We start from the raw sequence: 12187 nt of genomic DNA on the forward strand, positions 1-12187 counted from the left end.
TGATCAACCTATACACGTTGCGTACGGAGTGACATATTCCTCGAGAATACTCCTCAAGAGTTCGTAGCTCTAGGCGTGGTATCGATCGAGCCATCAATGATTGCGAGGCTGTGGGCCCCATCAGATGGAACGAGACTGCTTGACATCAATGCGGCTCGCGATGCCATGTGTGTTTACTCTACACTCGACCAAGACGAGCGGAGACCCAGCGCAGCGCTGAAAGAGGGCTGGAAGACAGTCAATCTATGACACTTATTCCGCCTTCGCCGAACAACAAAGTTCCAAACATATGAGAAATTCAAGACAAGGTAATAAGTCTTCGAGTCGATGACGATTCTGATCTCGATGTCATTGTAGGTAGGTTCTATGTGTGCCGGCTCAAGAGAAGAGAAGAGAAGAGGAGTGAGAAAGTCGCCAATGCCACGCCTATCCAACAAGCGCCGTTCATATCCGCTGAGACCCATTCCAAACGAACGAATCCAGACCCAAAAACAACTGTATACACATCCATCCCATTTCATCTCATCACATCTTATCATGAAACCCACCCACCTAAGGACCACTACCGCGAACTTTCCGTACTAAATATCCCACTCCTCTGCCTCTCCCCTTGCCTCTTATCCTCCATCACAATCCTCTTCATTGGCCCCCCTACACCCCCATCAACCTGCCTCCTCGCACCCACCCCCTCAGCAACAACCCCAATCCCATACGCGCCCGCACCAAACGCAAGCGCCGTGAGTACAACTCTCCTTACGCCCCTTCTTAACCTTGCGAAGAAGCCTGGGTGTGACTGTGACTGAGAAGACTGAGAAGACTGGTACGGCCGCTCATGATCAGAGGAGGCGTAGGAGTATGCGCTGACATCATGCGTCGCTGTTGCAGTCGGGTTCGCCTTCTGGAAGTGCTCTGGGTCGGGGAGGGCGGTTGTTTGGGGTGGGAGGCGGATTTGGCCGGAGAAGACTTGTTCTTGGCGAGAGACTTTTGGTTTTGAGCGGCGGGAGCGGGGTGGGGTGGTTGATTGTGGTTGTGGTTGTGGTTCTGTGGCGGAGGAGGTGGTTGGGTCTTGATTAGTGGATGGTGGTTGGGTGTTCGATATGGAAGAAGTCGAGCTTGAATGTGGCACGTCACTTGCTGGTTTTCGTAGTCTTGTCGAGGTTGGTGCGGTTGGTGCTGCGGGACCTGGCGTAGGGACTGTAGTTGGAAGTTCATCTAGGACATTCGCTGCCGTTTTGGGGGCCGGTTGAGCAGCTGCTTCTGCCGCTGCGATTGTGCTTCGAAGTTCAGATGTTGATGCGGGATGTATCATGTCTGGTGATGTAGCTGCTTCTACGGGTTTCGGCTGCCGCTTTTGGAAGACAAGTATGTCACCACCGCCACTTATGAGCTCGTAGCCATTCTTGTCAAGGTCTGCGAAGTGCTTGACGAAGGCATTTGGGTTCTTTAGTGAGCCGATTGCGGCCATGGGGCTTGTCTTGGACTCTGGTGAGGGAGCATGGCCTATCGGGCTGTTCAAAGCTTTGACTTCGACGTCGCCGAGCGTTTCGTTGTAGATCAGCAAGATCGATGGCGAGTCATATGGTTTGCTAGCCGGGACTGGTGTATGGTCTGACTTCCGTTGTGTGGGTGCTGGCTGCTGATTCGGTTTGGCGATGATCGAAGAAGGCACGGCCTCTCTGGCAATGAGGTCTCTGTTCGCAAGTGCAGTGATCGCACGCTCATTGATGACATCGCCGAGACCAAGTCGGACATCGTGAAGTTCTCGCTTGACCGACTTAGCTTTGTCGACGATGTTGGCAATCTTCGGCTCGAAGTCCTTTGTGTGTCTTTCGATAGCTAGGTCTCGCACAACGCCTGGCTTGACTGTCGGCTGGGAGAAGCTTGGTTTGTGATCGCTCTCAGCCTTAGGTTGCGCAAGCCGCAAGCGAGATTGGAGGTCTTCCTCCGGTATGCTCTGTCTGTAGATATCTTTCAAGTCAGACGCAAGTTTCTCAAACTGCTTGGCCTCGATGTCATGAGCTTTGATAGTCGCGTTCGAAACCGAGATCGACTTTGTCGCTGATGCCGATGCCACAGGTTTGGGATCCTGAACACTCTCCTTTGGCGACTCGGTCATGATGCCCATACTCTTCATTGTTCTAGCCACGATACCGTCCGGGTACTGCTTGATGTGCTTCGCGATCTTTTCCTTGCCAACAGAGGTCGAGAGCGACGTCGAGGTCGCACCGGTTGAGTCCTGCTCTGCTTGCGAGCGTGCCTCGAAGTCCTTCTCAAGGACCCTTCGGTCCTCCTTCTTCTTGTCCTCTATCTCCTGCTTAGTAATTCTAGCTGCCTTTGCTGTGGCTCGAACATCGCTTGCTCGGAGTAAATCCATGTCTTCCACTGTCTCTTCGGTGTGAGATGGTGGCGGGATCTTCGTCGTCGTTGAAGCTTGCATAGAGACGGGCTTGCTTGAACTAGACTCGGACTTGGCTGGTGGCACGATCCTGTCCATTGCAGGTTGTAGCTTAGACCCGAACTTCTTGACGGGAATATCAGCTGCTGACGTATTCCTTCTATCGAGAGCAGGCTCCATCTTCACAGCAGGCTCTCGTCGTACAGGTCGAGGTTCGTTCTCTTTCAAGGAAGGCATTGTCAGACCTTGCCTAGCTCCGAAGCCCTCCTTAGCTAGCCAGTCACTCTTCGAAGGAGAAGTCTCATCAGCTTTTGACTGGTAGATTGTGCCGGAGAACAGTGGCGCATCTTCACCCGGCGCTGATGATGTGCGCAATGGCTTCTCGACTGGCTCGGGTACCTCTTCTACCTTTGGAGGATCTGGTTGTTTGTTATTCCATGGTTCGCAATTGAAGTTGGTAGCATCTATATTGTTACCAATAGTCCTTAAGCGGAGCAGATCATACTCACGCTTCCTCGTGCTCTCGGACCTCTCCTTAGGCTTCTTCTCCGCTGCGGGTTTCGGTTCACCAGTATAGCCATACACTTTCGGCGGCTTGTAGGTTTTGACGGGGAGGTCGACACCATGCTCGCCAAACATGGTCTCGACGAAGCTCCTCTGGACAGCAGGTTTGAGTTGTGGCAAGGGTTTGGTTTCCGGTGCTGGAGTGCGTCTTGCCTGTGGCTGCGAAGGCGTCGAGGTCACCTGGGCTGTTGAAGTAGGAGGCACTGTGCGTTGTGAAGGCGTCTGGGCAGGTGCAGGGGTTTGACTGGCAGAGACTGGCTGCGTTACTGCGTCGAGAGTGTTCTGGGGCACCTTCCGACCAGAGATTGGGTCATAAACATATTCGGGGTCTGCTGAGCCAGGACTCTGGCTAAGTGCGGTATGCGAAGACATCATACTAGTGGCGGTTTTACCTGGGGAGAAGGAATGGACTACGGATGGTCGCGGCTGTTGAGAATCCGAGTTGGGCTCTGCAGGTTTCTCTTGGGCAGGTGCGGCCTTCTTGGGCTTGGTCTGTGTAGAATCCTCTTTTGCATTTGCAGAATCAGGCTTCGGGTCTTCCTTGATCTCCTTCGGATCGAATATCCAGGACCATGATGTCCAGGCGGAGTTGTTCGATGTATTCGGACTCCTCAGCCTACGACCGAACAGTGTTCCCACTGGATCTCGCTCAATGGCCTCGTCCACAGCTCTCTTAAACGACTCGAAGTCCTTGTGGAACCCCTGCCAGGCCTGTCTCTTCCTTCGATCATTAGTGTCCCGCTCCTCGACCTTGGCAGATTGCGGTCTGGTCGAGGACATGTCACGGCCCCAGTTGCAGCCGCGGACCCTCCACGATGGAGATTTGGGGCTGTCGTCCCGATCCCATAGTGACCGCCTTCTCATGGACTTGCTGTATCTGTGCATCATCAGTGCCTGGTGCCGACGAAGCTTCTCTTCCATATCGTCATGTTCTGAGGATAGCCATCCGCGCCTCTTCTGAGTCCACCACCACAGTGTTCGAACTTGGTTCACATCTCGACGGTTGGGGCGGGCGATCCTGAAGCTGCGGTGGACCAAGGTGGGTGACTGGGCGGCTCGACTGATACCCATGATGAGTGACGAACTAGGGTGGCCCCTAGGGTAACAACGACCGAGGCCGGCGATTGCAGACAGCGGGTCGTGTTATGACATTAGAAATGTGTCACGATGGGATGAGGATGATATCCGCTGATCTGTACGAGTATACAAGTCGTTCGTGGAGGATAGGCGGTGTCGCTTATCAATGATGCGTGGCAGGTGCGGAGAAGGTAAGCCACTGGTTCTGAGCAGTAGCAATCGTTGAGATAGTAGCAGGACGATGGTTAGCAGGCACGATGAGATGGTGAAGATACAGATGGCATACGGAGAGTAATGATAGCAATACCTAGGATGACTCGACGTGAGGAATGTACGACTATCGTTGTATGCAGTCGAGGTCGTGGTAGTGCGGGGTCGGATGTTGGGGTCATCAACGCGCGATAGTAGGACGCGTTATCAGCACCAGTGCCTGCAGACGGAGACTGTGCCCGAGGAGCCGGTATCCTATCTCAAATTCAAAGTGCAACGTTCAGATTCATGCTCAATACCTGTACGGCTATTATTGCGCCTTGCTGATTCAGATGCCGTATCCAGACTGTTCCTGCAACATGGGATATCGCTTCCAACAACGCCACGGAAAGACTTCCACACCAAAGTTCGTGAACATAGCCAACATATCATCGTCGCCTTACGGCAGAGACCGCTTATTCAGACTCATCAACTGAAGGTCTTTCAGTCAGAGTCTTGACTACTCTGGCATAGAATTTGGCTGCGACTTCTCGCTCAAACGTGATGTCCTCAGCCAGATAATCGGGCATCATCTCGATCAGGTCCCGGTCTCGATTGGCATCGAGAAGTGGTGTGTAAAGGAATTCTGTCTCTTCGAAGCTGGCCTTCTTCGCGTTATCTTGGTCGACGAAAAGCTTGAAGTGGAGTGCTAGAGCAAAATGTTAGTACAAGATCATCAAGAAGCGGAAAGTGCTACTTACTGCCATTCCTGCCAGTCTGGATGCAATCATAGGTATCGCCGTCCTCTGCCTGCTTCACGCTCCGAATGATCAGTCCTGTCAAGTCGCCATACAGGTCAATCTTGAGTTGCGAGATCTTCTCGCTCTCGGTGTTGGACGCCATGGCCTGTTTGAGTTGCACCACCGCTTTAGATGTGGTCGGTGGGGGCTTGGCTTCTACTGGAGCTGGGGTCGCTCTTGCTGTTGCGAGCTTAGCCTGCAGAGACTTGATCTCGTTCTGTGCTGCAGCAAGTGTCGTTGATATATCCTGGTTGGCCGCCCTCAACTTGTCAACCTCTGCGTCTTGTGCTTGTGCGTCTTTCTCGGTCTTTCGTGCTTTCTGCACCAGTGGCGCCTGCATAGCCAGCTCCTTCTTCAGCGACGCCACGAGCTTGTTGGAGGCTTCTGTGATAGCCTCACATTGCTTACGGAGCTTCTCGACGTTTGTGTTGGCTTCCGACACGGCGACATCTTTCAAGTGTCTGTACTTCAGGTCCATGTTCTCGTATTTCCTGGTGATATCTCCCAGCTTTCGTCGCAGCATAGGATCGCCTCTTTCTGTGTCAGACATGCTTCCAGCTCGACGGCGATACGCAGGCTGTTGTCGCGCAAGACTCTCTGTCCGCATCCTCTTCCTAGGAGGTTCTTGTTCGATGAGGTCGTCTTCCTCCTCCTCGGCATCTGAAAGGAGTTCTGGTCCAGCTCGGGCTACTGTCTTTTGCGGTCTCTGAGCTGTTGGCTTCGTCTTGGTGGCTTTAGTCGGTTTTGGGGCGGATTTGGTGGTCTTGGTCTGGGCAAAGTTGGAACGAATGGCGACCGGACTAGGGACAGGTTCTTCCTCGTTGACGATCTCGTCTTCCACGACTTCCTTCTTCGGCTTCTTCGTTTTGACGGGCTTCGCGGGGACGTTCACGCGCACTTCGGCCTTGTCTTTGGTCTGTTTCGGTCTACCTCTTGGTTTCGGGGGTGCTGTCTCGACCAGCTCGTCTTCTGGAGTATCTTCGTCATTCGCGTCTGCTGCTTTGCGCTTTGCGCTCGTCTTTTTGGCTTTTGGCTTGGTCGTCGCGTTTGACTCGGTAGCTGTCGTAGTCTTTGCGCGCGGCTTCTTAGGCATGGTGACGCACTTGCGCTTTTTTGGTTTCTTCGCGGCGGCAGCTTGTATGCTTGTCGTGTCGGATACTGACGATATCAACGAGTTCTCGTCGATGAAATTGTTGGTCTCCATGTCTGAGTCAAGCAAATCTGATATTCCCGGCATTGTTGCTATGTTGCGACAGCTCTGATAATTTGCGCGAGGTGCTTGTGTGGGAGGAGGGCAGTGCGAGTCGTGTTTAAAGGTGTTCGGCCCACTGCACTGCAGATGTTTGTTGATGTGATGGCCCGATTAGGAAATCTAAAGCTAAGCCTGAATTGAACATCGACCATGATCCTCGGGCAGCCTCGGCGATAACGAGAGCCTTGCTTGCGGTACTCTGGTTGTGCGCATGTGTCGTCGACAATAATGTCGCTGTAATTCTTTCGTTCATGGCCATTCTCACACCGGCCAGCATTTGATGGCCATGATGGCACCAGATAGAGGTCCGATCCCGAGATGGCTTCGAGAAGTCTTTATCGGAACAAGTGCTGTACGACCTCCTGCGACAGGTTCCTGATAGTTCACATGCTGATTGTGATAGACGCTGGCAGGCTACCTGCTTGTGCGATATCTGCTGAAACAAATCAACCTCGATCCGGACCATGAAAAGCAGGAAAAAGCCCGAATCGAATCTGCGGCTATCCTCAAAAGACTCGATGCACCTCCCGCTTACGATGACAACGAACCTGACGTGAATGCCCGACCGCGGCGAGGGGAGATGCGCCTCAACCAGTATGAGCAGGTCATATTGCAAGATCTGGTCTTTCCGGAGGATATACCTGTATCGTTTGACGATATAGGTGGCTTGGGGAGTATCGTCGAAGAGCTCAAGGAATCTGTTATTTATCCTCTGACTATGCCCGACCTCTACAGTCACTCATCGTCGTTATTAGCTGCGCCGTCCGGCGTACTGCTTTATGGACCACCGGGCTGCGGGAAGACTATGATTTGCAAGGCATTGGCGCATGAGTCGGGCGCATGCTTCATCAATCTACATATATCAACCCTGACAGAGAAGTGGTTCGGAGACTCGAATAAACTTGTGAACGCAGTCTTCTCGCTGGCAAGGAAGTTACAGCCTACTATCATATTCATTGACGAGATCGACGCAGTACTAGGGACACGGCATAGCGGCGAACACGAAGCAAGTGGAATGGTCAAAGCAGAATTCATGACATGGTGGGATGGGCTGAAGTCAGCAGACGCATCAGGAGGAGCCCAGAGGATACTGGTCCTTGGCGCAACAAACAGAATCAACGATATCGATGATGCGATCCTGAGAAGAATGCCCAAGAAGTTCCCAATATACCTACCCAATGCGGCGCAGAGACTGAAGATTCTCAAGCTCATGCTGAAAGACACCAAGCTGGATCACGCGAACCTCGATATGCCATACGTTGCTAGAGTCATGGACGGCATGTCTGGTAGCGACATCAAAGAGGCCTGCAGAGACGCCGCAATGGTGCCAGTCCGTGAGATGATAAGGCAGCAAAGGGAGAGCGGCAGGCGCATGAACGAGGTACGAGCCAAGGAGGTGCGCGGGTTGAGGACGGAAGACTTCTTCGCCAGCCCTAAGAAGGCCATGCCGGTAGAGCCCGAGAAGGAGGTTGAAGAATGGAGTACTGCATCGTCGTCTCCTGCTGACCAGGAAGAGAAGTTAGATTAGCCCAGTACGCGGCCAAGTTATGAGGCGTTATGGTGTTCGTGTGATAGTGTGACAATAAGACAGGAGTATGCTCTCCTCGCGGAGCCGAGGTCGATCTGGAGGAATATTAAGGTTCATAAAGTCTGGGGTAGAGAGACTGTCGGCAAATAAGGCTAAATAAGTGCACACTGCACAGACAGATCCATCTCGGATTGGTAGATTCTTTTTCGTCTTCGGGCAAGGTCCATGCAGAATGTACCCCATAATGTGCTACTTGATGTTTATGCAGGCTGAGAGAAGTGGTTGCTTCCAACAAGGTCTATCTCAGATGTGCAAATTAGGCAATGGCGATCGTGCAAGATGAATGTCACATGCACAGTTGGCATGGAAAGTGATAGGTGTAGCAGAGCATAAGTTAGGAAGGAGCAACACGAGTGTATGCAGGGTTCTCCAAACCGAAGTTGCAGCCAAAATTGCGGGAGGTTTGATCACTTTAAACCACGAACTCCGACCAGTGCAAGAGCGGGTCATTGGTCACGGTCCCAAACCTCAACGTGCTCATCGTTGCTTTTTACTACTCTGCACATCGACGACAACGTAGCTGCGTACGCGCATAGAGCGGCAGATGTGCACATTCTTGTACTCGACCCCCTCGACACAGCGAAGATGAATGATCCGCAGGCAGCTGTTCACATCGAGTCGCAGGTTGCTGCCGCTGCCGCTGCACACGACCAGAATAACCAGCAATCGCCATCCAACGATACGAACAATCCAGCGAATCCTAGCTTTCGACGGTATATCCTTGCCCTCCTCTTGTGTCGGGACACCATCTAATGATGTGAACAGACAACGCGCATCGCGAGCTTGTGGTAAGCAGCAGCTTCCCTCCTCTTCTCACTCCTCACTCCTCACTTTCCATGCGAACGTACATCTTCTTCGCTTCTCTTCGACCTGGCGACAGCATCCGTACCAAGAAACATCAGAATGAAATTCACAAGATAAACACGGTCTCGCATGACGGTCGACAATATTTATGTTTCTGAGGCATATCTAATCGCCCACAAACTGCCGAGATCCTCGGTAGAGAATTGTGGATGTGGATGTTTCTTCCTCGCAATGTGCGATATGCCTGTTGGATGGCTGCGAAATCAAAACGCAGCATTGGCCGATATGGAAAGCCGCTGATAGGGAATCACTATCATGTTGTCGTCGCCATTGGTGCAAAGCATATCACTGACATTCGCTGCTTTTAGAGACATGCCACTCACGCAAGGTACCATCTCCACTACCGAACCACCTACACCTACTTACATTCGTGCTTGAAGGTCCGATGTGATGCAGCATCACTTGGGTGAGTAGACCATCTTCTGTGCAGAAGCCGGTGCTGATCTGTCATAGTGTACCATGCACAAACTGTGTCGCCTTCTCTATAGAATGCAGAATCCCTGTTCCCAAAAGGAAGAGGACGAACACTGCAAAGGCCAAGGATGACGCTAGGTATGTCATGTATCGCAACCAACGACGGATACAGTGCTCATCTTCTCAGCGAGACGAGCGAGACCAAGGAGACATCAACACCAACCGACCCGAGGTTAATCCGCCAGAACTCGAGTGCCAACATCCCACCCAGCCCTGTAGATGGCTTGCCCTCAGCTCAGCAGGTCGAGGCAACGGCCACCCACCAGAACTCCAGCCATAACACAATGGCTCAGTTCATGAAGCCCAAGTTCGCCAGGGCTCCAATCAAGGAAGCTGGTCGCGTCGCATACCTCGGAGAGTCCTCCAACCTGTCCCTCCTTGTCCATGACCGCCACGGTACCACTGATGTCGTTCACTATCCCCTACCAGAGAACATCCGAGGAGCCAGGGCCAGGTTGACTGAGCCGGACCAGATCGAGATTGATATTTTGCAGCAACGAGGCGCTTTCTTGCTTCCACCACGCGCACTATGTGATGAACTCGTTGACTCTTACTTCAAATGGGTAGCGCCAGTTGTGCCCATCATCAACAGAAGCCGCTTCATGAAAAGATACCGCGACCCCAAGAACCCACCATCACTACTTCTTCTGCAGGCAATGTTGTTAGCTGGCTCCCGCGTATGCACGAATCCCCAACTCATGGATGCCACTGGTTCGACAACTCCGGCTGCCATGACCTTCTATAAGCGCGCCAAGGCTTTGTACGATGCGAACTACGAGGACGACAGGATTACGATTGTTCAAGCACTTATCTTGATGGGTTGGTACTGGGAGGGTCCCGAAGGTGCGAACATGGCACAAGTTCAACTCGCCGACTATCCTAACATTTCTATCCCTCCAGATGTCACAAAGAACGTATTCTATTGGACCAGAGTCGCCATCGTTGTCGCTCAGGGCTCCGGTATGCACCGAAGGTTTGTCACCAGCCCCTACTTGGTTTGCATTCAGCTAATGTGCCCAGTGTCGAAGCATCGCAGCTCAGTCGAACCGACAAAAGGCTGTGGAAGCGATGTTGGTGGACGCTCTTTACTCGAGATCGATCTGTCGCAGTCGCACTTGGCAGGCCAGTCTCCATCAACACTGATGACACTGATGTCGAGATGATATCAGAAGAGGATTTTATCGAAGACGAGGGAGATCCACACAGCGAATATGCACCGGATGCGATACATGTTCAGTTTTTCTTGCAATATGTCAAGTTATGTGAGATCATGGGCTTGGTGCTGTCGCAGCAGTATTCTGTGGCATCCAAGGCGCGGAGAATGAATGCTATAGATCTGACGCATAGCGATATGGCGCTGGCCGACTGGCTGCAGAATTGTCCAAGGGAGGTCTATTGGGAACGGTCAAGGCACCATTTTTGGTCTGCCTTGCTGCATTCGAATTACTAGTGAGTGGGTTCGGCAAACTCTGGCACCTTTACTGACACCAACAGCACAACACTATGCCTGCTTCACCGAGCACACATGCCACCAGCCACATCTGGCCAGAACCACGATCACATCGACATGGCATACCCTTCTAGAACGATCGCCTTCCAGGCCGCTGGAATGATCACATCGATCGTCGAAAACCTGCTGCAACACAACCAAATCAGATATACTCCTGCGTTCATGTGAGTTAGTTGTTCATGCTAGTCACCTCGCACTAACGCTTGTGAAGTGTCTATAGTCTGTTTTCCGCCCTCATCATGCACGTCTACCAGATGCGATCCTCTGTAGCCTCGGTCGTGTCAGCAAGCCAAGAACGTATCAACGTGTGCATGAACGCCCTAAAAGAGGTCAGCAAAGTCTGGCTGGTGGCAAAGATGGTGCACACACTTTTCGAATCTATACTCGGCAACAAAATGCTTGAAGAACGATTACAGAAAGCTACAGGCCGCAAAGCACCACGGACGCACAAGAAACGCGACGATGCGAACCAGAATGCTGCCAACAGCAATAACAATGTCAATCTCGCGCCAGCTGCGCCAGCCCCTCCACCTCCTGCAACGACATCCAACAAGCGCAAATTCGACGATATCGACCTGGGCTTCTCTGTTGGACCGCCAGCGCCGCAAGTGTCCTATGAGCGATCACGACCACAAACACCAGCACTTACACCATCACGTGAACTCAATCAGCAGCAGACAAGAGACAACCTGTCGCCACCGATACCACATGCGAACGACCACTTCCTACCTACAACAAGATCTCGCGGTCCATCACGCATACATTCTCGCATGGGTACACGCGCAAATTCGCCCTTTAACGGCTTCTCCGTTCCCGCCACACCACCAGACCTCTTCCTCGTGACACGTAACTCACCACCCATCTCCCAACAACTATGGGAGAACTTCCAGCCAGACCAGCTCTTCCCAGACGGGAGCATCGATCCCAGCTGCATCAATTTCGAGAGTCCAACGCTGAATCATGCAGCTGTTGACCCACGCCTGTCGATGCCACAGAATGGTCAAGGTCAACAACAGTCGCCGCCTGTGCCGAACCCGCAAGGTGTCCAGCTAAGCCCCGATCAAAATGGGAATGTGTGGCCGCCGGGATTGAATGGCATGATGGGCGCAGGGATGGATATGCATGAGGGGGACAATGATCGATGGAGTACGAGTTCAACCGGTAATGCGCCTGTTGTGCCGACTACGTTGAATGTGGAGGATTGGTTCCAGTTCTTTGGGATTCATGGAGGGGATATGGGGCAATTTGGTGTTGAGGCTTGAGCTTGACCAAGTGAGTGTAGGACCGGTGCCAGATACTGTAGGCGCGACGAAAACGAAAAGGTTGGAGTCAAAAGATGAGAGATCGTCCTCGGTGACTGGACTGTACGTGGAGGTAGGAGTGTAGAGTATGTGGAAATTGCGCGCCTACAGGCTACAGCCTGAGCAGTGAGTCGCTCAAGACAAGACAAGACCGCAGAATGCAAGACCTACTT

General features: G+C 52.4%; 4 protein-coding genes across 4 annotated transcripts; 2 read left to right on the plus strand and 2 right to left on the minus strand.

The window, feature by feature from the left end:
• Positions 1–562: 562 nt before the first annotated feature.
• PMZ80_008006 (uncharacterized protein) lies at positions 563–4030 on the minus strand (the record flags this gene model as incomplete). The annotated part of the gene is made up of 1 exon (XM_064876410.1): positions 563–4030. The coding sequence occupies one exon, from the start codon at positions 4028–4030 to the stop codon at positions 563–565; it is 3468 nt and encodes a 1155-aa protein (XP_064727717.1).
• A 671-nt stretch (positions 4031–4701) lies between these two features.
• PMZ80_008007 (uncharacterized protein) lies at positions 4702–6262 on the minus strand (the record flags this gene model as incomplete). Its single annotated transcript, XM_064876411.1, has 2 exons — positions 4702–4934; positions 4987–6262. The coding sequence occupies 2 exons, from the start codon at positions 6260–6262 to the stop codon at positions 4702–4704; spliced, it is 1509 nt and encodes a 502-aa protein (XP_064727718.1).
• A 304-nt stretch (positions 6263–6566) lies between these two features.
• On the plus strand, positions 6567–7805 carry MSP1 (mitochondrial dynamin GTPase Msp1; the record flags this gene model as incomplete). Its single annotated transcript, XM_064876412.1, has 2 exons — positions 6567–6629; positions 6681–7805. 2 exons carry the CDS (start codon positions 6567–6569, stop codon positions 7803–7805), a joined length of 1188 nt encoding a protein of 395 aa, XP_064727719.1.
• A 645-nt stretch (positions 7806–8450) lies between these two features.
• CTF1 (Transcriptional activator of fatty acid utilization) lies at positions 8451–11975 on the plus strand (the record flags this gene model as incomplete). Its single annotated transcript, XM_064876413.1, has 6 exons — positions 8451–8578; positions 9183–9281; positions 9331–10176; positions 10224–10652; positions 10698–10877; positions 10925–11975. 6 exons carry the CDS (start codon positions 8451–8453, stop codon positions 11973–11975), a joined length of 2733 nt encoding a protein of 910 aa, XP_064727720.1.
• Between the last annotated feature and the right edge of the window lie 212 nt (positions 11976–12187).

Source organism: Knufia obscura, assembly GCF_036327395.1.
Source record: "Knufia obscura strain CCFEE 5817 isolate CBS 148926 chromosome Unknown scaffold_10, whole genome shotgun sequence".
Lineage (NCBI taxonomy): Eukaryota > Fungi > Ascomycota > Eurotiomycetes > Chaetothyriales > Trichomeriaceae > Knufia > Knufia obscura.